The following is a 22522-nucleotide window of genomic DNA, read 5'->3' as shown; positions in this document are numbered from 1 at the left end:
GCTAATGCTAGCCACGTTACATTGGTTAGGAGACAAAACACAAAAGTATGTTTCGCAGTCAAATGATACAAAACGATCTTTACGTAAAGCCACGAGGTAGTGGCGAATGGTGATAATGAAGCACGTCCCTACAGTCTTCTTTTTTCTCTCCACTCTCCTCCTTCTCGTGTCCGTCGAATCTCTACGGCCACCACTGTTTCCCGATGAAGCTCTCCCTACTAAATCCGGTTACCTTCCGGTTAAACCCGCCCCAGGCTCCTCCATGTTCTACGCCTTCTACGAAGCCCAAAAGCCAACCACTCCTCTTCCCAACGACACTCCCCTCCTCGTTTGGCTCCAAGGTGGGCCAGGCTGCTCTTCCATGATCGGCAACTTCTACGAGCTCGGCCCTTGGCGCGTGCTTTCAAACGCCACCAATCTCGAACCCAACCCTGGCGCCTGGAACCGCCTCTTCGGTCTACTTTTCTTGGATAGCCCCATCGGAACCGGGTTCAGCATCGCCGCTTCGAAACAAGACATACCAAGAAATCAAAAACAGGTGGCAGAGCAACTCTACGCAGCCCTCGCGGAGTTCATCGAGCAAAACCCGGGTTTTGAAAACCGGCCGGTTTACATAACCGGCGAGAGCTACGCTGGAAAATACGTTCCGGCCATCGGATACTACATCCTTAAAGAAAAGCCCAACGGGAAAGTGAATCTAATGGGCCTCGCCATCGGAAACGGGCTGACCGACCCGGTGATCCAGATCCGGACCCACGCGGTCAACGCCTACTACTCGGGTTTGGTCAACGCGAAACAGAGAGAGGCGCTGGAGAAAGCTCAAGAGACATCCGTAGCTCTCGCGAAGGCTCAGAAATGGCGCGAAGCAACGGAAGCTAGAACCGAGCTACTGACGCTACTCCGCAACATGACGGGACTCGCGACGCTCTACAACCAAGCGCGGATGATCCCGTACAGGACGGACCTCGTGGTGGATCTCATGAACCTTAGAGAGGCGAAAAAGGTTTTGGGAGTGAGCGAAACGGTGCGTTTTGAGGAATGCAGCGATGAGGTGGACGAGGCTTTACGTGGAGACGTGATGAAGAGCGTGAAGTTCATGGTGGAGTACGCGTTGGAGAGAACCGACGTGTTGTTGTACCAAGGTATGCTGGATCTTAGAGACGGCGTCGTTTCGACGGAGGAGTGGGTGAAGACTATGAAGTGGTCGGGGTTGGGTGCGTTTTTGAAGGCGGAGAGGAGGGTGTGGAAGGACGGGGAAGGTGATCTCGCGGGTTATGTTCAGAGGTGGGGGAATTTGACGCAGGTGGCGGTTTCGGGAGCAGGGCATCTTGTTCCGACAGACAAGGCTGTTAACTCGAGGGATATGATCGAAGGTTGGGTTTTGGGGAAAGGTTTGTTCGGTGGTGGTGGTGGTGATGTTGTGAAACAAACGTTATCGTCTAGCTTTTTAGCATCTTCGTGAATTTTAAATTTGGAATGATCCAAAATAAGATTTTGGATTGTACTAGCTGTGTAGTAGTGTGTTGTGTCTGAATAAGAGTCTGATTGAAACTGTACTTTAGAAATATGTTTTGTATGGTCAACTGATTAAACTGATTTCAAATTCAGTGTTTTCTGAAATTTCCGTAAACCATAGTATACATACCAAAAAATAACTGAATTTGGAAACAAGAACTAAAACATATTTTTCATTAGGGCTGGGCAAAATATGTGAACCCGAACTGAAATTATTGATTAAATGCCGAATGGATCTAAAATTTTATTCCGGAACCGGCACAAAAAGACCCATATACACAAATAGGAGTTGAAGGAGAAATTCTGTTTTGAGTTGACATATATAGATATAAAAGGGACTACTGTATATTCCAAAATTGGAGAGAATAATCTATACAATCTGTAAAAAAAAAGTTACAACATAAACAAAGCTCAACATCATCTCCAGCTAATTCCTCTGCCTGAATGATTACAAAATATGAGCTTTTCCTTCTTTAAATTTACTTCATCTCTCCTTTTCCCTCTCGCTTTCACTGTTACTGAACGTGTTCATCACCAAATAGTTACTACTATATCTCCTTAGATAATGCGGATTGTGGTGATGTTTCCGGTTCTTCTGCTGTGTCCTCCAGTAGCAGGCCAGCGCCCCAAATGCGCAGCTAGCAAGCGCTATAGCCAATGCAGCTCCCACCGGCACAACTAGTGCGTTGGTCGGCACCGCCATTTCTTCAGCAGCTGCAACGACCACCTCCTCCTTACTCACACCACCAGCACTCTTTTTCTTGTAAGAAGACACCAGTTTCTCTCCGTAGTACTCCTTCAAGAACTTGTAGACTTCGTCATGATCCCAGTCGATGTTATTCCCCGTGCTCGTAAGATAACACGATGAGCAAAGCTGCTTTGGTGGCCATATCATCTTAGGGAACTTAGGGTCTCCTGTTCCAAGAGACTCTTCGTCCTTCTTGAGTCTCTCGTTGACCTTGTTGTGTGTGCTCCACAGCCACAAGACGACATCACGCGCCTTTTTAAACGGAGTTTTCACGCTGCTCAGTGAAAACAACACATAAAAGCTGTTAGATGAGAGAAAGGATGTGATAATATCTACCTTGGGGATGGATCTCTCTCTTTACCTTAAGCACATGTCGTGAAAATGGCGGCGGCATTCATCACACATGAAGAAGTTGTTAATGAAATCACAAAGGGCTGTGAATGCAAACTGACTTTCTCCATCCTCTATCCTCACAGAGAGTGAATGCATCAAAATCCATAATCCGCAGCTACAGCAAAAAACCATTTTAAAAGAGGCTCAAATACTCTGCTTCAATCCAAAGGTTCTATCAACAAGGACTGATTAAAACACTACCTGAATCCCCTAGTTTCATTCTTGCTGCCACGGCAAAACATCTGACAATATGATTTAAGAATCAGACTTCTCTGTGTTTAAAGCAGTAAAGAAAGTTGTTAGGATCACTCACGAAATAGCCACGAGGAAGATCATTTCCACATATATGGAAGTTTCGTAGAGTATTGTTCACTCCAGAATCATAAGAGCATTCGCCTGCCGGGCACAAATCATCAAAGTTCATGAGAATCTCAGCACTTCCCTTACGACACCTGTAGACATTTTCAGTACTTGATTAGGCGTGAGAGAGAAGAGTGAGCAGAGAAACGTAAATGGAGATTTGAAGATGATATCTTACCTTTTTGAAGGATGATGTGGCACCAAAAGCTGGAGAAACCTGATAAACGAAGCGCCGGTTTCAGAAGACTTGATTGCCTGTGGACATTCACTACTCATCAACAAGGCTGAAGGAGATTATATTATACATATGCATATAAATAAATCAAAAAGAGTAGCTCTACCTTGAGTGACAAAATGATATCAAAAGCTTCTTCAGTTGCCTCCTCGATGTCAAACACGGCCTGAGAAATCTGTGATTATATCAACAACCATCTCTGTTTACTTATTCTTTTCAATTAAACCAAATGCTACAAATATAGCAAAGTGGAGGCCGAACACATTCTGAGAAACCTGTTCGTAGTCAGATATATTAGGCAAGAGGTGGTCCTTTCCAAGTTTCTGATCATCCAAGCCATAAGAGCTGCACAAAGTTGAGCAGAAAACAAGTTTGAGTGCGATGTAACCACAGGGATTTTCATAATTAGCCAACATAGAGAGAAGTAAATTGCTGAATCCTAGCACAATAGATATGACTTCAATTTAAATGGTAGACATAAGGTTTACCTGCCAAGCTGCTTGTTAATCCAGCTCAACAAAAGATCAGCAGTGCGCCATTCCTCGACCACAATGATCTCACTTTTCTCTTGTTTAGGTTCCCAGCTGCCGCCAACAAACTTTCGAGGAGGGCCCCAGAAGAGCATTGGATAACGTTTGATGGAGAATTTATCACAGAGCTTAATATTTATCTGTTCTGCCAGAAAAGTTATAAAAGAATAATTAGAAGTAAAAGAGAAACAGAGAGTATAAAAGTTATTGATACACGCTGTCCCTATAAAACCAAGGAAGATGGGGGGCAAGTACCTTTGCTGCACAATCAACTCTGGTCATCAAAACGGTACCAGGATGTACTGCCTCTGCTCCATTGAAGAGCCTAGCGACTTTCTCATAGTGAGGCTGCAAAGAGTCACACAGTTTCAAAGCATTGAATACAAACAGCGTCTGACAAAGAGGGGACAATGAATGGCGCTGTTTACCTTGTAGTTTCTACATGCAGGACACCTTGAATCATCATCAATGTAACCAGACAAAAACAATGGTCAATGTCGGAACGGCACAAACAAGATTTTTAGCATTCATTTTACATTCAATTTTAAAACACGTAAAGTTGAACTTTTTCTTGATAAATCCAAGGACTTGGAGCATTTCTAAACGAAAGATTGAAACTTTTTTTTCCAGATTGATTCTAGAGAGAAGACTGACCAGTGAGCGAAGAACTCCAACACGGCATACTTGGCGGGGGTGTCTTGGAAAACTGAATCAAAGTTGGTCGCGTTCAACTCCACTGCGTTATCTTTATGATCGGAGATCCCGTTACTACCGATGTCCCGGAGAATCGAGCGCGATCCCGGGGAAAACGACGTGGTAGCATCAGCTTCAAGGCTCACCAAACTCACAAGCAAAAACAGGTGTATCAGAGACATCAAATCCAGTAGAGTATAAACAAATGGTAAGCTGATCCGAAAGCTGGAGGCTTTAAATTAATCTTCCTTTTGTTTTGAAGTTTCAGAGTGAAGATCTAAGAGCGACGGAGATTCCCTCCTTCCGTTGAGAGAAAATCGAAGGTCTCTGTTTTGACACGACGTCGTACAGCGTTTTGACCGGCGTCGATAGTTGTTCTCCGACTACTTTTCCTAATGGGCTTCGTTTGTACTGTTGTTGGCCCATTACTAATTACTCACTGTCCTAAATAAAGGTCCGTCTACGAAGCGGAGATAGGCGTTTGTCCACGCGCTGTTGAGCTAGAGGACAAATAGAAAGTGAGTGAGCAACGGCTGAGTCAGCAATGATCTTAGAAAATCGACAAAGTGACTCCAACCACAAGTCAACACCATCTGTCTTGATCACAAGGACACACAACAACACACCTCACACATTAACATACTCAACTTTACATCATCGCCACTTCTCTTGCATTATCAATTGTTTTTTGTCAGAAAATGACAATAGAATGTATCGATCATGTGCACATCCTCTACCTCTAATAATGGTACGGTTATTACAAGAAAATAAAATGAAAACTGTAATAACAGGGTCCACGTGCATGAATTCATTTTCTGATATCTTGAGAAGTGGCAACATGTATTGCATTTGTTATATACTTTCTTTCATCATGCAAATTTCCCACTTCTTTTTTTTTCTTCCAAAAAACATAACTAAACCAATAATTCCACTTGTCAACAGTGTAAAATTATTTTTGGACATATTCAAATAATTTTTTTTTTTAAAGAAAAATTACTAAACAGTGTTTTCTACGAAAAAAAATGTCACATAATTTTGTTTAGAAATAAGAGTGGTTTGGGGGTGTATTATTGATAACAGAGAAATAAGGATGAAGAAGTAACTACTCATAGTATAACAGGGTTCAAATTATGCAAAAAACATAACACTGAAAGTGTTTCTTTTATTTATTTATATTCTCTGTTTCTCTCTCTTCTTGTAAGAATCAAAATCTTCTTTCTCCCTCATTATTAGCTTCAATCATTCTGAAAAAGTAAAAACTCCTCAACTTCTCAGTTCTCATTTCTCATTTCTATACTCTCTCCTCGTCCTCGTTGCCGTTTTGATTCTTACGCTGATCTTCACCTTCTTAGTTGAACTCCACTTCGGTTTTTCTCAAACTGACTTGGTACAGAAGCTGAATCGAGTACACGACTAGTGTGGGACACAAGTGTTTCTGTCTAATCGATCAACAAGATCAGAAAACAGTTGTCGTCATATTCGTTTTAATCCATTCATCATCTGACTGCTTTGCCGTTTGTAGCTAAAAAAAAAGAGATGTTGGGAGCTGGGTTTCATTTGACTAAGCTACAGAGAGCTCAGAGCGACGTCTCTCACGGCAGATCGATTAACACCAAAGACCTCCACGCTTCTGCCGCATCATCATCAAATAATGTGGAACGGTTCTTGGAGTCGGTCACACCATCTGTGCCTGCCCACTATCTTCCCAAGGTTTGTTTCAACACGTCAAACACTCAAAGTCACTACCTTTTAAAAAATAAAAATAAAGACTAGAACTTTTTGTTTACACGCAGAGGATGGTCAAAGAAAGGAGAGGCAGTGATGTTGTTGAGTTGCAGCAGCCTCCTCCTTACTTTGTTCTTGGTGATGTATGGGAATCTTTTGCAGAGTGGAGTGCTTACGGCACTGGAGTTCCTCTCTCTTTGAATAACAACAACAGTTATTATAAAGATCGTGTCTTTCAATACTACGCTCCTTCTCTCTCTGCCATCCAACTCTATGCTGATTCTCATCCCTTAAGCTCAAGGTACCCAATCAAGTGTTCTTGAACCTCTGCTTCTAGTCTATAACTCAAGTCTTGTCCTACTGCAGGCGGCTAAGTGAGGAGAGCGACAGCGATTTCAAGGATTCAAGCAGTGAAGGAAGCAGCAGTGAGTCAGAAAGAGGACTCTCTTCAAGAAAGGAGCATCTGGAGGACTCGTCTAGTGATGATGGGCAGCCTTTAAGCTCTCAAGGTCGTTTGATATTTGAGTATCTTGAACGTGATCTTCCTTACATCCGTGAACCCTTTGCCGACAAGGTTTTTCTCTGTTTTAACTCTGTATATCAAGTTAGCAACGCATGTGTACAAGTTAATTAAAGATCATATAGTTTTAGAAAGCAGGTTAAGTGTGTTTTAAACTAAACTATTAACTTCTCATGGTTTTGAAATAAATTTTAGTATGATTGCTACACGGCAGTTAGGTACTGATAGATCCTTTTATTGATGAGTTTAGGTTTCGAAAGCAAACAGTTGAAATAACATCAAATATTTATTGTATGAACGTAATGCTATTATATTCAACAACTCTTCTCAATTGTAATTAGGACTATCAAGTGACTGTACAATGTTCAACTACTTAACTTCTCCAGGTCTCAAGTACACCTCTTATGGTAGCTGTCTTATTAAGTTGTTTCCATTGCAGATGTGTGACCTTGCCTCTAGCTTTCCTGAGCTGAAGACGCTGAGAAGCTGTGATTTACTACCTTCAAGCTGGTTCTCTGTGGCATGGTATTCTTCTTTGTCCCATGTGCACATGCTTTAATCCTTGGTGCCCCCCTCGTGTCTCTTATAATCCATTACTACACTTTGTAGGTACCCAATTTACAAAATACCCACAGGACCAACACTCAAGGATCTCGATGCTTGCTTCTTGACTTATCATTCCCTTCACACACCCTTTCAAGGTAAGACTGGTGCTCAGCATTCATATATCAGATCACTAGTGTAAACCATTTCTTAGGTACATCAACCAGCAATTCGTTTAATTAGTGTAGCCATGGTAATATGTTAATTATTATGAGGTGGTGACTATCTATCTTCGGTTCTAGCAGGTGCAGGCGTTACAACACAGTCTATGTGTGAGGTGCAGCCAAGGGAGAGTGTTGAGAAGACAATGCTTCATGTCTTTGGCCTCGCCACATACAAGTTGAGAGGTTCTGTATGGACGAGTACCAAAGGCTCTGGTCACCAGCTTGTGAACTCCCTTTTCAAAGCCGCAGACAATTGGCTGAGGTTGCGTCATGTCAACCATCCTGATTTCATCTTCTTCTGCCGGTGATGATACCAATTATACGATGATGATGATGGTGATGAAAAATGATGTATGATGTCACTTTAAGTAAACTCGTTAGGGTGCTTGTTTATGTTTTTGGGTTTGATCATCAAAATTTGATGTGAACCATGCTCAAGTTGTAATGTAAACAGAAAACTAATTTTCATTTATATGTAAACATGTTTTTACAATAAAAGCTAACAGTTGAGGAAAGAGGTCTCAGTAGTCACTATCTGCTGGTTCCAACAGCTTCCTCTTGATGGCATCAGAGCAAAGACGAGCCATCATACGGTGGAACGAAAGCAGATCAGACAACCGCTCCGCGGACAGCTTGTCCATCGCTCTCTCTTGCTCCTCTTTCCTCTTCATCCTCTTCATATACACACACGAGTTCCTCACCGTAGCTCCCATCTGCTTCAGCCTGTTCTCTTGTTGCTTGCTTAGAACCGTGTTCGCCTCTAAAACCTCAGCTCCTGAGAAGCTTTTGACTAGCGTCTTTTTCTTCTTCACCTCCATCACAATCTCTGCTGCATCAAGTTGCTTCTTATGAAACGCTGTCACAGCTTTCACAAACTCCTTGTAAACAGAAACACATCCTTCATAATCAAACTCATCGTCAGAGCTTCTCATCCTCTCGGGATGAAACTGCAGACCCATCAGAAACCGACCTTCCTCCGGATCATACCGACTCCGATCGTAAAACCCTTCTATCAAACCATCAGGAGCGTACGCCATAGGCGCAAAACGCTCTGCGAGTCTCTTCACACCTTGATGATGATACGAATTCACCATGATCTGATCCATCTCGTCGAACCATTTGCGCAACGGCGTCTCCTCCACGAGACTAGCCTCGTGTCTATGCTCATCGTAGTTATCATAGTCTATATGCTTCGTCGTAGTTCCAACTTCTTTATCAATGTCTTGGTACAGAGTTCCTCCCGCTGCTACGTTAAGGATCTGAGAGCCACGACAGATGCCTAAAAACGGAATGTTTCTTTCGAGACAGAGTTTGGCTAGACTCAGCTCGATGCTGTCTTTCTCTCTGTCGATTGTCGTGTCACTTGCGTGCAAGCTCCCGATCTCATCCATGTCCTCCTGAGAGAGTCCAGGCAGCTCTTTGTCTGCGTAGAGAGAAGAGTCGACGTCTTCTCCCTCGCAGAGAAGGACGCCGTGGATAGGCTCGAAGCTCCGGAGCATAGAGTGGATCCCGCTTACACGTGGGACGATCACAGGGACGGCGCCGTGTGAGACGATGAGGTCGAGATGGTACTCTCCCACGAAGTCCACGTGCTTGTTCTTGCGTAGAGTCCGACGAGAGACGACGAGGACTCTGGGGAGAGTCTTGGACGAGGACGAGAGATCATTAGCGACAACCACCATCCTTGAACTGTTTATGTTTTAATAAGCTTTGTCTGTTTATGTCTTTATTTATATGTTTACAAGTCTTAGTTGTCTCTGTTATTTATAGATAGGAAAGGTGGCGTCGAGTCGCAGCGTACATGCAATGCATATACACATAAGCTGACGTACACACTCCTCCCTTCTGTAACATCATCATCTTTATCTGTATGTTTTCTTGGTCAAACCGTTTACGATGAGATGATGGCTAGGACTTTGCTGGATATACCAAGATTAATTATTCTTCCTTTTTTTGTTAGGTTGGTTGATTAAAAAACGTTCCATTTATATATCTTAATGACAAATAAACATGGATCTGATAAGGGTTTTAGATATGAATTATGACTCAGTGACTTGTAACAATATTAGGCAGGTATAGCTTATCTGCCTTTACTATTTTTTATATATATATGGGTATGTATACATGCATGCATGTCTTCCGAATTTGGAAAGTGTTGAACTAAAATCATGAATATCACGTTCTGTTTAAAATCATCCTAATCAAACTCCAATTTGTCAATTGGCCTTGAGTCACTCCTACGTGGAAGATAAACGTCAAACAAATCCGTATTAATCGAAAATATAAATGGAAGGATCTCCACTGTTGTCGTAGTTAAAAACGCCCATCGCATGTTGGATACAGCGTTAAAATGTCAATATACAGCTTAGAACCGACATGATCTTCAGTTTCGAGTTCTTAAATAGAACCAGCCATGTTTGTGTTTACTTCCATGTTGTGTGTTTGCATGTTTGCTCAAACATATATAAATATAACAGTTAAAAAGTTAAAACTATTAACAGTATTGACGACCGACTTTACCATTGATACTTTCTTATGAGAGTTGTAGGATCCAAGGAATCGCAAGAGAAAATATAAACCATAATACTGTATACTTTGATTTACATGAACCATTATTTTTATTTTTGCTCAATGACTGCAAGATAGAGAATTCAATGAACTGAAGTGCCGACGAAGATATAGAACTCAGTATGGTCTTGCAAGATGGAAGAAAGACAAATATCTTTCAAGAGACCGATTCAGTTTTATCATTACATCATGCATCCCACGCCTTACTGAAAAGTAGGGATGTGTTGTCTGTGGATCCAAGATAGATTCATAATATACATGTAAACCCATATCTACATACAGTTCCTCTCATGGACTTAACTTAAGCCCTCCAAAAGAAGCGGTGCGGTACAAGGGAAGGGAACACACCCATTCTTCTAAAGACAACTTTTCAAATGAACAGCTCGTCGCCATAACAAAACAAAAGGGAAATCATTACAGTAGACATGAGCTTCAAGCATCTTTATTCGAGATGCTTTTCCTAATTTACAAGTGTATTGACTTGGGAAAAAAGCCTCCTAAGCTAAATTTACAGTTTTGCCGTAACACTAAATGTACATGTATTTAAACGAAAATGACATCCTTATTAACAGGCACTTCTGATGCAACGCCTACATGCATCCTTATTATCATGCCAGGAACAGAAGTTTCACTTTATGCAGAATCATGGTGGCTAAGAAACTCAGTTATGCAAGGATAGACTTGCTCCACTGCCTGCAGTGAGAGATTATCAGAGAAATTGACTTTAGAAAGTAAACAAGCACGCACATAATATGTCACTGAACAAAGTTCCAACATGGGAGACCTATAAATGCAACTTACCAGTCGTCCTCCAACCAAATCATAGTGTGCATAATGTGGTCCGTCTGGTTCTCCAAGTAACTTATAGGTGACCAGGTTCTCAGGGAACAGCTTCACAGTGTCTGCCATATTCACAAGCAATTGCAATGGTGAGAAAGCATAATGCATGTTTGTGCATATGAATCAACTATGTATTAAGCAGTTTAACATTTAATTTTGTCATCTGTGGAAAAGTATCATGTAGCTATTCATCTATGCACAAGTTCACAGCAAACATCAATCCAGTCTACCTTCTACAGCTAGAGGGGGACATATCAAGTCCCGATCACCCGCAAGAGCTAAGACAGGGACAGTGGTACTAGAAAGATGATCCTTGTAGTAAAATTCACCACTACGATCTCGTAAACCTCCTTCTCGAAAGGCTGTTGTCAGCTGAATAAGAAGCTTTGCAGGTATGGTACCTACAAGGTTTGCAAAACAAAGAGAAACCCTCAATATCACACCACAAAAGAAAACAAGAAATAGAGTATCTGTACATACTTCAACGTGATCAAACATCAGTACTTACAGAAGTTATTCAAGACGAGCTTCTCTAACTGCTCAGGGTGCATCATATCCGTCGATGATATCAAATCGTTAAGCCAAGATAATACGTATGGAGGCCGTGACGATAGAGGATACGCTGCTGCCAACAGAGCCCCCAAAGGAACAACTGGAACACTCAGAGCTTGCGCAGGATCAGCCTACACAAGAAGTGTCAAGTAAGTATACCACAGAAGAATCCAACGCAGAGTGATAAAAGCAAAATTTACGTACAAGAGGTATGAGCAATTTGAGAGCAGAATCTGAAGTTGTGTAATCTAACGATGAAGCCAAAGTTGCCACAGCTGCCAGACAAGGCTCTCGTCCCTCAAAAGCTAAGCAAACGAAATAAAATAAAATGAGTAGCGACTTATCTAATAAAAACCCACTATAAAAATGAATATTAACTTACCACAACGTGACAGCATTGCATAGAGTAAGATACCACCCATGGAGTGCCCAATAGCAAACAGCTTACCGTCCTTAGGCTTACATTGCGCTCTTACATACTCAATCTACGTCAAACCCAAAAAAAAACAAAACACCAGTTCAGTACATGTTATGTGAAAAGTGAAAACATAGTAAGATCAATGTTAGCCTCACCGCGGCAGGGACATCCTCTTCAAGGTAGTTATCAAAATCCCAGTCATACTTAACGATCAAATCCAGCTGCTTCTGAAAATCCTCAATAGTCGAAGTGAGACGCTCTTGTAAATCAATCAACTGAGGAGAGACAGACTTCTGACCGTCGTCGAGAAGATTCACAAGGCGCTGAGTCAACTCCCTGATCTGGTTACCGAGTCCTGAGTTCTGCCTCGACTCGATCAAACTCAAAAGCTTTGATCTTATCTCATTAAACCGCTCGTACAGCCGCGAGTCTTCTAACAGCATAGCGATCTTGTCAAACAGCTTAGCGGACATGAACACTGACTGGCCTTCGCTGAGAAAACCGGAGAGTCTTTCTGATAAACGCATGAACGTTGCGGTTAGCCTCGCCACGATCTTGGACTCGTCCCAAGCGGAGGCTGAGGAGGCTTCACCAACAACGGAAACATCCGAAGCTGGTGGTGCGGTGTCAGCAATCTCAGTAACCTGAGCTTCTTTGGCTGCAGCTTTAGCGGTGGACTGTATCTGGTGAGACAACTCATGAGCTGAATCCTCAACGTCCTTGAGATCAGATACTCTCGTACTCAGCCCTGCTCCACGAACCTCGAGAATCCACGTCTCGAATCCCTGACCAGACATGTGTCTCGCAAAAGAGCACTGCAATTTACATCAAACTGTGTTGGAAAATCACGTAAAGGTAGAAACTTTAAGAAAAACAGAGTCAAATCACGTAAAGGTAGAAACTTTATGAAAAACGGAGTCAAATCAAAAACATTTACACCGGGAGATAGATCATATCCGATGGCGTTAGTTCCTACTCCAGACAAGAGCAAGAGCGGATGATTCCTCGTGGGCGCCTGTAAAGGAGAAGACTTTATCAGAGGAAACAACAGAGGATACAGAGAGAAGGGTGAAGAGGGAAACCTGAGGAGGAGGGAAGTAGCGCCAGAGAGCGAGGCGCCAGTCGCTGTTGGGAACAGAGACGTAGTGAAGCTCGTCGGCGGTGCAGAGCGGCGGCTTCGTGGGGAGCTTGACTGAGGAAGAGAAGGCTCTCGGGAGAAACAGCTTCGTTGCGCCGTGACGGAACGAAGAAGTGGCGGTGAAGAAATGGACGGAGGAAGACGCCCGGCGAAGAGCAGAGCGGGTCGCCAAGGGAAGTTGCGGAGGAATCGTCGCCATCGAGTGGAGATTTGGAGAATGGTGGCTCTCGGTGCAGACCGGAACTTTAAGGCAGATGTTCTCATGTCCGGTACACGTGGAGTGACGACCGGTGGTGATTGATGGAAGATGTTAACTTTCTTCTCTTGACCGCAAAATCTTTGGGCCCGCCAAATGGCAAACCCAATTTCAAAATTTGATTGTGTTACCGTGGGCCTTTTGGTGAACAAGAAAGTTAAAGTGTCTCGTTGTATTTTTAATTTTTATTCATCTTTTCTTTTTTTTCACTGTTATTTTATTAAACTGGAAAAAAGCCCAACCGAGCTCATTCCAACATAACAAAGAGACCAAATGCCCAACAAACGGGCAACCCTGTACAAAACCGCTCTGAACCTTAAACCCAAAACGAAAACCCGTTGAGGAAAGAACTGACAGCTTACCCACCGTGTGTACGAACGTCCAGCATCCTGAGACACGTGTCAAAGCGAGAGTCAGCCATCTTCTACCGGCGCTGCAAAGGAGAGGCGACGGACTTCCGCCGTCAGCGGAACTGAAGCCGATGAAGAAAGATGCTCAGACAGAGCCTTCTTCACGGTTAGTCAAATCGCTCCCGAACCAACGTTTCCAAAAGATTCAATCGTCTTCAATCGTCCCTCAACCATCGATCTTCCTACATGCAAATCAGACATCTTTTATGATTTGAGTAAGCTCGGAGATGAATCGACTCTTGATAAGGAAGGAAGAGACAGACGAGGCCGAGGAAAGAGAGTCGATTGGAAAGGAGAAGAACGAAACGCCGGTCAAACGAAACTGGGATAACCCCGATGAAAAGCCGCCGTCGACACCAAGGAGGCGAGACGCGGAGTCAAAAACCGGCGACACGGATCTGAGGAAGACACCGCATCCCAGAGTCAAAAGCCAGCAGTTCTCCTCCGAAGAAGAAAGCGATAACGCCGGAGACGAAAGCCGGCCAAAATAACCGAACCCGGAGAACAATCTCACTCTCAAACAACTCTAACCTCTCTGAAAGATATGTGATTGATAAGAGAGGAAGAGATCGAGAGAGAACTCTCTCTCTCTAGGAGAAGAGAGTTTTTTTTATGTTATACTTACATGTCCTTATTTTTATTCATCTTGATGAAGTTAAACAAAAGAGTATTCTTTGAAGAACCAAAAATCCCAATATAAATCATTAGTTAAATGCTCGATACGGTTCGATTGATGGAAGATGCGAGACAGAGGAATAACCTCCATACGGTTCGAGACGGACTGTTCAGATTTAGTGGACATGACAACAGACCCAGTGGATTGGCCAGCATTTGCGACAGAAATTGAGGTGTTCCAGAGGTTACAGGAAAACTTGAGGATGTGAATCTGTCTCATATTCCTCGGAGTAAGAATGGCCGGACAAACGCGCTAGCAAAAGAAGCAAGAACGAGAGGCTATGCTTTTTCTCATATAGATCAGACCCGGACAGATAGGAGATGCTCTTCGGAGAATCGGCTCGTCTGTTCTCCACTTGATCTAGTTTAGATGGGTAGACGACAAAAAAAAAAAAAACATTAGTTAAATGAAACTAATCATGAATTTTACTAATTTATTTGTATGATTAAATCATTCTAAAATATAAATATTATCTTTAAAAGAAAATATATTAATCATCAAATTAATTTTGATATAAAAATTAATCTTAAAATACATTAAAAATTTGATATATATATCCATCATATTTTTATTTGTACAAATTTTTACTCAGTTTGTTAACCAGTTTTAAAAATAATATTAGATTTGAGAAATATGTGTAAGATTGGAACTTTTAAATAAACCAAAAAAAAAACTTACAAGTAAAGAAAACTTTATTTTCTTCTTATTAATTTATATTTTATTTATTTCCATTACTTACAAAAAAAACAGAGCATGATTGGATCCAATTCAAATTTTAAAAACTCACAACAAGACATGAGTAGTCTCTCTATTATTTCTGAAAAAAAAAACAAAGGCACAATAAAGGTAAAGCAGAAGTAGCTTTTTCTTTATGGACCAAACCCTTCATCTTTCCCTTTCCTTTGAGTTTCCCCGAGAGAAACTCCTCAGAGATTCTCCGTTACCCGCTTCCTCCATTCCTATTCACGCAACACACAGTGAGTAGATACGTTTTCCCCTGCTGCGCTTATCATCATCATCTCTAACGCCAAAAGGTACACTCATCGTCTTCTCTCTTATCACCGATATGTTCTTGAGACGCAAGTTATAGTGGAATTGAGCTATCCTCCTGGTGTTTTATGTTTGTTGGTGAAACTTGAAAGCTCGATTGAGTTCGAGAAAACTTTCCATTTTTACCAAAGTTTCCTAATTTAGTAACTTTCTGCGAAACCCCTGTTCTGAAAACTGTCTTCATGGACCAATGTATGAAGTGCTTCTCTTGTGGGTTTATAGATAAGCATGCCCGAAATTCAGTTAGGTGCTCACACGATAAGATCCCATGGAGTCGCGGTGGCAAGGTTCCACATGCATGACTGGCTTATCCTTGTGCTGCTTATAGTTATTGAAGTTGTTTTGAATGTAATCGAACCCTTTCACCGTTTTGTTGGAGAGGATATGCTCACTGATCTCAGATACCCTCTTCAAGACAACACAGTTCCTTTCTGGGCTGTCCCGGTAATAAGTTATTTGTGAATTTTCTTGTTCAAGAGTATCACTCTTTGGGGCATATATTCTTATTACTCTGTTCTTTATATGTGAACAGTTGATAGCAGTTGTGCTCCCATTTGCTGTCATTTCTGTTTACTACTTCATCAGAAGAGATGTTTATGACCTTCATCATGCAATATTAGGTACCTCTTTCAGTGCTTTTTTTTTTTTTTTTCAGATTCTTTCCAGCTCCTGATTTTTTAAGGTGTGTTCATGTGTCTTCACAGGTTTGTTGTTCTCTGTACTCATAACCGGTGTCATAACCGATGCTATTAAGGACGCTGTAGGCCGGCCTCGTCCTGACTTCTTTTGGCGTTGTTTCCCTGATGGTAGAGGGGTAAGCATCTCATCACTGCTCTTATTAACACCCTGGATCATCTCTATCTAGCTGATTGAATTGTTGTGATTCTTTATAAAATTTGTAGTTCTTTCACAATGTCACAAGGGATGTTCTGTGTACTGGAGATAAAGACGTGGTCAAAGAAGGACACAAGAGCTTCCCTAGCGGCCACACGTCTTGTAAGTTGTTATTTTTGGACTTCTTGTGCCATGATTCATAGGATGGCACGTTGCATATACAAAGACTACGTACTCATGTAACATGCAGGGTCGTTTGCTGGGCTAGGCTTTCTAGCGTTGTACTTGTCTGGGAAAATCAGAGTGTTTGACCAGAGAGGGCATGTGGCAAAGCTCTGCATTGTGTTCCTACCTCTACTGGTTGCAGCTTTGGTTGGTGTATCACGAGTTGATGACTATTGGCATCACTGGCAAGATGTGTTTGGTGGAGCTATCATAGGTTTGTTATATATTTTTATTCTCATGCACTCAAACATTACGTGGGAAACAAAACTGACGGAGGACTATCTTTCTTGCAATGTCTAGGATTAACGGTGGCCTCGTTTTGTTATCTACAATTCTTTCCACCTCCTTATGATCCAGACGGTGTGCGACTTAGTACCTTCTTTTCTTCAAATAAAGTCACTTTTAAGTTTGAGTAACGAACACTGATCTCTCTTGATGTATTGCTTACAGGTTGGGGACCTCATGCGTACTTTCAGATGCTGGCAGACTCCAGAAACGTTGTCCAAAACTCTGCAGGAATGAACAATCTAAGCGTGAGGCAAGCTGAGCTGCAGAATGTGTACGTTGATCAACAAGGGACTTCCATGGAGATATCTAGAAGCAACACGCGGGACACCACAAGAACGCTAGAGAGCTGTTAGAGTGTTTTGTAGTCGTTATTAGTCTTTTGGTGTGTGCTTCTGTTTGATATTCTTGGGTAGGCATCTAACTAAAAGGCCAAATAGCTCGCAGTTAAAAGAAAAACAGCCTCGGACCAATTAAATGGCCATTAGCTAAATAGAGGGAGTAGAGAGCCTAAAAGGGAGAGATATATATAAACGCTAGCAAGAGAGCTTGAAACACTGACTTGGTTAGTGTAAACAGCCTAATGCTCTGGCCAGCTTCTTGTGGACATTTTACAGTTTAAATCCTATAATCAAATGCTCAAAAAAAAAAATCCTATAATCAGATAATACATATAAGATTTTTTTTTTTTGAAAAAATGCTTAAATACATATAAGATTTATAGAAGTGATAAAATATATTCTTTTTTCTTTTCTCTTTTCTCTTTTCTCTTGTTCAATGGCATTTGGCGCCTACATTGCATGTTATTTTCTTCTTGTCCAAGGGTCATGCCAAAGGATATTTGTGGGGTTCGAGAGGCTCATGCGCCCCTTACAATATGACCCCAGGCCATTTGGCCTTTTCCTTGATTTTAGGATATCATTATTTTCTTATTTCATAATTCATACCGTTTTCTCTCTGAGTATCCAATGATTGTTTTTTCTCTCTCTATATGGCCATATTAACGAAAAATAGTAAAATATGAGCCTGTTTCTTTAGGCTTTTGATGACTTTGTCCAATGAGAGTTGCAGTCTACGTCTTGGATTCCTCTCAAAAGTCATTCTTTTTCACCCCTTTTACTTTTACCTTTGTTGAATTATGCAAAATGACAAAATCTATACAACTTTGTTATACCTCGACAGAAATTAATTGTATAATTAATGTATACTGAATTTGGATTATTGTGTGTTAGTTATTTGTTTAAATTGAGCTGCATATATGGACTAGAAACTGATCAGAGATGAGTTTGTTGGAGAGTTGTAATTTCACCATTCTTGTATAATTTATTGAAGGACATTTGGTAACAATCCAAAGCGTATAAATCATTACTGAGAAACTGTTAGTCTTTTTCATCTTAAAAATATACTTTCGTTTTTGATGGAGATCACTATCATATGAAAGTAGAGACCATTTATGCCTGATTTTTATTATCATTTTGAAATCTAAAAGTGTAATATATTAATGTATGAATGGATGATTATGGCTTAAAGCAAGCCATTTGACTTCTGTCAGTTACTAATAGGAAAAGAAGTGGTTTGTGTTGTATATGCTCAAATATTACATTTATCATTATTTGGATCATCTAAAGTAAAGAAGTTAATGTGTTTCAAAAAAAAAAGTAAAGAAGTTAATAGGGGACAAAGAAACTGATATTCACTCTAGAAAAAAGTAAGACAGATAAATGACGCAGAAAGTGGCGTTGTGATTATGTAATACAGTCTAATCTGAGTAGTGCGATCTGTGAACGGCCAAGATTGAAGGAGCACGTGAGAGTGATCCCACTTACGGTGTAAAATGGGAATATTACGTACGTAAGAGTGGAGTGTCAACGTAAACAGATGTAAAGGTGTTAACTTTTTGTCTATTAAGTCACTAAAGAGTCCATCAGATGTTTGACAAAAACTCAAAAGAAAAGTTTGCGACACGATGAAATTTGAGTCCCACCTCTGGACTAACACCATGTGCACGTCTTCTCTTCTGTTTTTGTTTCTTGTATCTTTTTATTGCTTTTCAAAAATGTTAATGTGATTATATACTCAGAGAGGCTACAAGACCATGAGTTTTAATTTAATATATACTTTGAGATGAACTGGTGAATCTACAACATGGTCAGCTCTGCGAATCAGTGGAACTAAGACGGGTTGGGATTTGGAAGACGGTGATAATGTGCATTGGACGATGAATGAGAATCCCAAATAGCACACAAACACACACACATGGTGTCAATATTAAAGAGAACGTACGGCGACACGATGGCCAAATAAGGAAGGCCCATTTATTTGTCTGCTTATAACCTAACAAGCAACTGTATATTCATTGTTCTCGGCATTTTTGTTTTGTTTCTATATGCAACACCAACTTCTTTTTAACAAAAGAAACTAACATTAAGAAGAAACGTATGTGGTATAAACAAAAAGATAAAGAGAGCATATGGTATAGTGAGGACTGAGGAAAAGAAGGAAGGTGCACAACACTCCAGGCCAAAGACTATTCCACTATCTCTCCATCTACGTGCCTTTCTATGCATCGCTTCCTGATGAGTATTTCACTATATTAACCTACTCTTGTTTTTTTTTTTATGAACAAACTTTTTTTAAAGAAGGTGCAACACGAGAATTTCCCGAGAAGTATCCATCATAGTTCTAATCTCGCCCAAACACGCTTAACTGCGGAGTTCTGATGGGATCCGGTGCATTAGTGCTGGTACGATGGCACCCACCTACGCTTGTTATCTATACTAATTTCGAACAACCATGCTTCTTCTTAAAATTGTATAAAGGGTTTTAGGGAAAACATACCCAATAGGCTCGAAGATCAACGTTATTTAGAGTTGTTCACATCCCCCAAAAATTTTTAAAATTTACTGTTACCCCTCAACTTCAATCTAATCTCCAAATCATACTTCAAATTGTGCAATCACGTGTATATAATTGCTAATAAACAATCATGATACATTTTTATATATGGAAAAAAGGAGGGACATAACCTCCTTGACCCTTTATATAAGACCCCCTCATCATTCCATCCTTTTGCACATTTCCTATTATATCAATCTTCTTCTTCTTCTTTAAGTTGTTGCTTTTATATGACCAAGTCTTTTCTTTTAGAGGTCAACTATGGTGTCAAGCCAAGAAGACGACGGTCGAAGCAAAGTTATGGAAGGTGTTTTATATATGAAACAATAACATTTGTGAGAAAGATGGGCTTTGCAATATTCTACGCTCTTTCATAAGAAAAGAAAGTCTAGGGAGAGCGAGATTATTGCATTGCGCTGCTTGTTGCTGGGGAATCGAAGGTTACTGGTCCGATTTTTTTTCCTTAACCCGAAGAAAATCATTCTTATTATATCTCTCTTACTCTTATAGTGTTTCGTACGTGTGTGCGTTTCAATCTACGAAATTCTTATGTTATTTTGCTGTTATGTTTTTTTTTTCACACTGCTATGTTATGAAATGAAGAGTGTTCTTGTAGCGACCATATAATTATATAAAAAAACTTAGGTTAAATTTTTAAAAGAGTAGCAGCTTAGTATCAAATGGATAATATAATATGCTGAATATTAAGAAATTAAAATGTATTTAATTGTCTCTTCAGTTCTGTTTAACTCAACTAAAAACACTTATAGGACGTTTTCAGCTGGTAAGACTGATGATAATACAAATTTATTGAAGACCATTCAGTGGTCTTTGCAACTAGCACGTTTGTGGATTTTCTATATCTATATTCTCGATCAGGATTCCAACTGATGGTAAATTCTTCATTGTCAAAGCTATGACAGTTTTCTTAGGTATTAACATCATTGAGCGTTGAGAAACATCAATGGAGCAAAGTTACCACCTCCAAATACAACATTATCCTCTGTAAACTTTACTGCGGTCATCATGGAACCATATCTATTTTACCTGTCCATGCGAGGCATCATCAAGTTTTATTGATCTATTAATTCCTTCTCTCCAATTGAGCTCTGTGTCAGTCATGCACAACAATCAGAGGAGAAATCATACATGATAAATATCCGTTGTACCATTAGAGTTAGAGGTAATGCAATCCTCCTATTTAGGACTACTCACTCTAGGGTAAGGATTTGGGGTTTTGTTGGGTCAAATAACTCTGTTCATGCTATATAACATAAGAGTTTAATTTTGCTATAATGTGACCTTTACTTCTTCCATGAGTCCATCACTCCACTCAAAAGTTGTTTGCAACTCTTTTAAGTTATTGCTTGTTTGTTACTTTGTTATAATGCTTCTACTTAAATCTTACTCAGTTGGATGATGTCGTTTCTTAACCATGCTTAACTGAATGATTCTTTGAATAAACTAATTGAATGATTAGTAAGACTTGAAAGGTCTACATTAAATTCAAGTGCTGGTCTGGTTAACATATGATTCTGATTCCGGCTCCTTTAGGTTTTTGCATATCGATCATTGAACAATTTTAAGGTACATCAAACAGGCTTCTATATACATTATGGTCTATGTTCAGGTGTTACAAATCCATGCGACAAAACCTCAAAAAAAAAAAAACAAAAGAAAATCGAGAAAATAAGGGCGCGCGTGGTCTAATAGACCAGTCAGCCACTGTAATCTCTCCGACTTTTTTTTTCAGATGGGTGAATCACCGCCGTTGATCTCGAGCGCACGCGTGAATCAGTGGGGAGCGAGACACGAGATCAGATCCCTTCCCACGCGCCGCTGCGTTTTGGAGACGCAACCATCGGCGACCAAAGCAGATCTACAAAGCGGACATGTGAAATTGAGACAGTGAAGCCATCCCTCCAAGCACCGCTTGTGGAACACATGTCGACACTCCAGCTTCCTCACCTCTTCTCCCTCCCGCAGCTTCGACAGACACACCACGCAATCGGAACCGCCGCCTTCGCCTCCGCACCGGTACGAGAAGAGCCGGTTCAGGCTCAGCTGATCGGCGAGGACGATGATGTTGGCGAGTCCCGAGGCTATGATGGAGGAGGAGTCGTCGACGGTGAGATTGGAATCGGGATCGCAGGGACGGTGGAGGAAGGAGCGGAGCCGGCCGAGGAATACGGCGAGGAGAGAGAGGAGCATCAGAGGGATCGAGTCGGAAGAGACGTCACTGAGCTGACCTTGTAGCCCCATCTTCTTCTTCTTCTTCTTAGATTACTCTCCCTCTCTCTCTCTCTCTCTCTCTGTTTTCTCTCTCTTTATATAGCGGCGGTCTTTGATTAACGGTTAAATTAACTTATCAAACTACTCCTTTAATTATTTTCCATTTGTTTTGTTCATCACTAATCGCAATTATTAAAAATAAAAAGTAGTACTCCCTCTGTTTCTTTTATTATACTGTATGACCTTTTAGAGTTACGTAATAAACTAAGAAGAAATTATTTTCTTATATTTTTCATACAAAACCATCATTTGATATTCACATTATCTCATATCAATCAATAATAAAATAGATTTTATAATATATATAATCAAACAACATTAAAAATTTAATAAATGTTATATTAAAAATTGAAAATTTCATCTAATTTGGAACAATTTTGTTTTTTTAAAACGTCAAAATACTTTTCTATAATATTGATTTTTAAAATTTTAATACACAGTAAAATACACAAATTAAACTAAACTACGGGGCAAATGATTTGATTCATGTAAAGTGTAAACTCATTCTAAAAAAATTGAATCAATACAAAGATTTTTTATGTTATTGTGACATTTTTAATCATTTTTCTTATCACTTCGTTGATTATCTACGTAAAA

The 22522-nt window shown here is 40.6% G+C and overlaps 7 protein-coding genes and 1 pseudogene across 8 annotated transcripts; 3 read left to right on the top strand and 5 right to left on the bottom strand.

Moving 5' to 3' along the window:
- Positions 1-46: 46 nt before the first annotated feature.
- On the top strand, positions 47-1607 carry LOC106411884 (serine carboxypeptidase-like 50). The gene has a single exon (XM_013852739.3). The coding sequence runs from the start codon at positions 107-109 to the stop codon at positions 1460-1462; it is 1356 nt and encodes a 451-aa protein (XP_013708193.2). The 5' UTR covers positions 47-106; the 3' UTR covers positions 1463-1607.
- A 197-nt stretch (positions 1608-1804) lies between these two features.
- Positions 1805-4855, bottom strand: LOC106411813 (sulfhydryl oxidase 1). Its single transcript, XM_013852647.3, has 11 exons — positions 4436-4855; positions 4210-4234; positions 4037-4129; positions 3740-3921; positions 3527-3596; positions 3358-3426; positions 3195-3271; positions 2970-3108; positions 2858-2898; positions 2625-2771; positions 1805-2537 (listed from the first exon to the last, which is right to left on the bottom strand). The coding sequence occupies exons 1-11, from the start codon at positions 4654-4656 to the stop codon at positions 2000-2002; spliced, it is 1602 nt and encodes a 533-aa protein (XP_013708101.2). The 5' UTR covers positions 4657-4855; the 3' UTR covers positions 1805-1999.
- A 711-nt stretch (positions 4856-5566) lies between these two features.
- Positions 5567-7958, top strand: BNAC08G39090D. The gene is made up of 6 exons (XM_013852392.3): positions 5567-6184; positions 6268-6500; positions 6566-6773; positions 7159-7244; positions 7329-7420; positions 7568-7958. Exons 1-6 carry the CDS (start codon positions 6011-6013, stop codon positions 7792-7794), a joined length of 1020 nt encoding a protein of 339 aa, XP_013707846.2. The 5' UTR covers positions 5567-6010; the 3' UTR covers positions 7795-7958.
- LOC106411602 (putative glutamine amidotransferase GAT1_2.1) lies at positions 7934-9458 on the bottom strand. Its single transcript, XM_013852391.3, has one exon. The coding sequence runs from the start codon at positions 9166-9168 to the stop codon at positions 8008-8010; it is 1161 nt and encodes a 386-aa protein (XP_013707845.2). The 5' UTR covers positions 9169-9458; the 3' UTR covers positions 7934-8007.
- A 924-nt stretch (positions 9459-10382) lies between these two features.
- LOC106411761 lies at positions 10383-13307 on the bottom strand. Its single transcript, XM_013852581.3, has 9 exons — positions 12947-13307; positions 12802-12879; positions 12020-12679; positions 11829-11931; positions 11651-11751; positions 11403-11577; positions 11125-11295; positions 10856-10956; positions 10383-10747 (listed from the first exon to the last, which is right to left on the bottom strand). The coding sequence occupies exons 1-9, from the start codon at positions 13199-13201 to the stop codon at positions 10688-10690; spliced, it is 1704 nt and encodes a 567-aa protein (XP_013708035.2). The 5' UTR covers positions 13202-13307; the 3' UTR covers positions 10383-10687.
- A 1868-nt stretch (positions 13308-15175) lies between these two features.
- LOC106412189 (lipid phosphate phosphatase 2) lies at positions 15176-17347 on the top strand. 2 transcript variants are annotated; one of them, XM_048765256.1, is made up of 8 exons: positions 15176-15378; positions 15595-15838; positions 15927-16014; positions 16099-16208; positions 16297-16390; positions 16479-16667; positions 16754-16813; positions 16904-17347. In XM_048765256.1, exons 2-8 carry the CDS (start codon positions 15623-15625, stop codon positions 17092-17094), a joined length of 948 nt encoding a protein of 315 aa, XP_048621213.1. In that variant the 5' UTR covers positions 15176-15378; positions 15595-15622; the 3' UTR covers positions 17095-17347. The 2 variants fall into 2 exon arrangements, with proteins under 2 accessions (XP_048621213.1, XP_048621212.1); XM_048765255.1 differs by having other exon boundaries at positions 15179-15378; positions 15617-15838.
- Positions 17348-19377: 2030 nt separating this feature from the next.
- Positions 19378-19495, bottom strand: LOC125592052 (annotated as a pseudogene).
- Positions 19496-21163: 1668 nt separating this feature from the next.
- Positions 21164-22058, bottom strand: LOC106415916 (E3 ubiquitin-protein ligase RHA2A). The gene has a single exon (XM_013856728.3). It carries the CDS (start codon positions 21893-21895, stop codon positions 21428-21430), a length of 468 nt encoding a protein of 155 aa, XP_013712182.2. The 5' UTR covers positions 21896-22058; the 3' UTR covers positions 21164-21427.
- Between the last annotated feature and the right edge of the window lie 464 nt (positions 22059-22522).

This window comes from Brassica napus, chromosome C8, assembly GCF_020379485.1.
Source record: "Brassica napus cultivar Da-Ae chromosome C8, Da-Ae, whole genome shotgun sequence".
Lineage (NCBI taxonomy): Eukaryota > Viridiplantae > Streptophyta > Magnoliopsida > Brassicales > Brassicaceae > Brassica > Brassica napus.
The sequence above is the reverse complement of the archived record's forward strand: the minus strand, read 5'-3'. Positions and strand labels throughout refer to the sequence as shown.

What these genes read in the sequence shown, in the direction of transcription:
- LOC106411884 (XM_013852739.3), top strand. Translation starts at nt 107, where the DNA reads ATGGTGATAATGAAGCACGTCCCTACAGTCTTCTTTTTTCTCTCCACT.
- LOC106411813 (XM_013852647.3), bottom strand. Translation starts at nt 4,656, where the DNA reads ATGTCTCTGATACACCTGTTTTTGCTTGTGAGTTTGGTGAGCCTTGAA. An exon ending in ATATCATTTTGTCACTCAAG is followed by an intron (nt 3,272 to 3,357) that starts GTAGAGCTACTC and finishes GAATGTCCACAG; the next exon opens with GCAATCAAGTCTTCTGAAAC. An exon ending in ATCTTCCTCGTGGCTATTTC is followed by an intron (nt 2,899 to 2,969) that starts GTGAGTGATCCT and finishes TCATATTGTCAG; the next exon opens with ATGTTTTGCCGTGGCAGCAA.
- BNAC08G39090D (XM_013852392.3), top strand. Translation starts at nt 6,011, where the DNA reads ATGTTGGGAGCTGGGTTTCATTTGACTAAGCTACAGAGAGCTCAGAGC. An exon ending in TCTCATCCCTTAAGCTCAAG is followed by an intron (nt 6,501 to 6,565) that starts GTACCCAATCAA and finishes GTCCTACTGCAG; the next exon opens with GCGGCTAAGTGAGGAGAGCG. An exon ending in CCTTCACACACCCTTTCAAG is followed by an intron (nt 7,421 to 7,567) that starts GTAAGACTGGTG and finishes CGGTTCTAGCAG; the next exon opens with GTGCAGGCGTTACAACACAG.
- LOC106411602 (XM_013852391.3), bottom strand. Translation starts at nt 9,168, where the DNA reads ATGGTGGTTGTCGCTAATGATCTCTCGTCCTCGTCCAAGACTCTCCCC.
- LOC106411761 (XM_013852581.3), bottom strand. Translation starts at nt 13,201, where the DNA reads ATGGCGACGATTCCTCCGCAACTTCCCTTGGCGACCCGCTCTGCTCTT. An exon ending in GCTACTTCCCTCCTCCTCAG is followed by an intron (nt 12,880 to 12,946) that starts GTTTCCCTCTTC and finishes TCTCCTTTACAG; the next exon opens with GCGCCCACGAGGAATCATCC. An exon ending in GCTCGTCTTGAATAACTTCT is followed by an intron (nt 11,296 to 11,402) that starts GTAAGTACTGAT and finishes CAAACCTTGTAG; the next exon opens with GTACCATACCTGCAAAGCTT.
- LOC106412189 (XM_048765256.1), top strand. Translation starts at nt 15,623, where the DNA reads ATGCCCGAAATTCAGTTAGGTGCTCACACGATAAGATCCCATGGAGTC. An exon ending in TTCCTTTCTGGGCTGTCCCG is followed by an intron (nt 15,839 to 15,926) that starts GTAATAAGTTAT and finishes ATATGTGAACAG; the next exon opens with TTGATAGCAGTTGTGCTCCC. An exon ending in CCCTAGCGGCCACACGTCTT is followed by an intron (nt 16,391 to 16,478) that starts GTAAGTTGTTAT and finishes TGTAACATGCAG; the next exon opens with GGTCGTTTGCTGGGCTAGGC.
- LOC106415916 (XM_013856728.3), bottom strand. Translation starts at nt 21,895, where the DNA reads ATGGGGCTACAAGGTCAGCTCAGTGACGTCTCTTCCGACTCGATCCCT.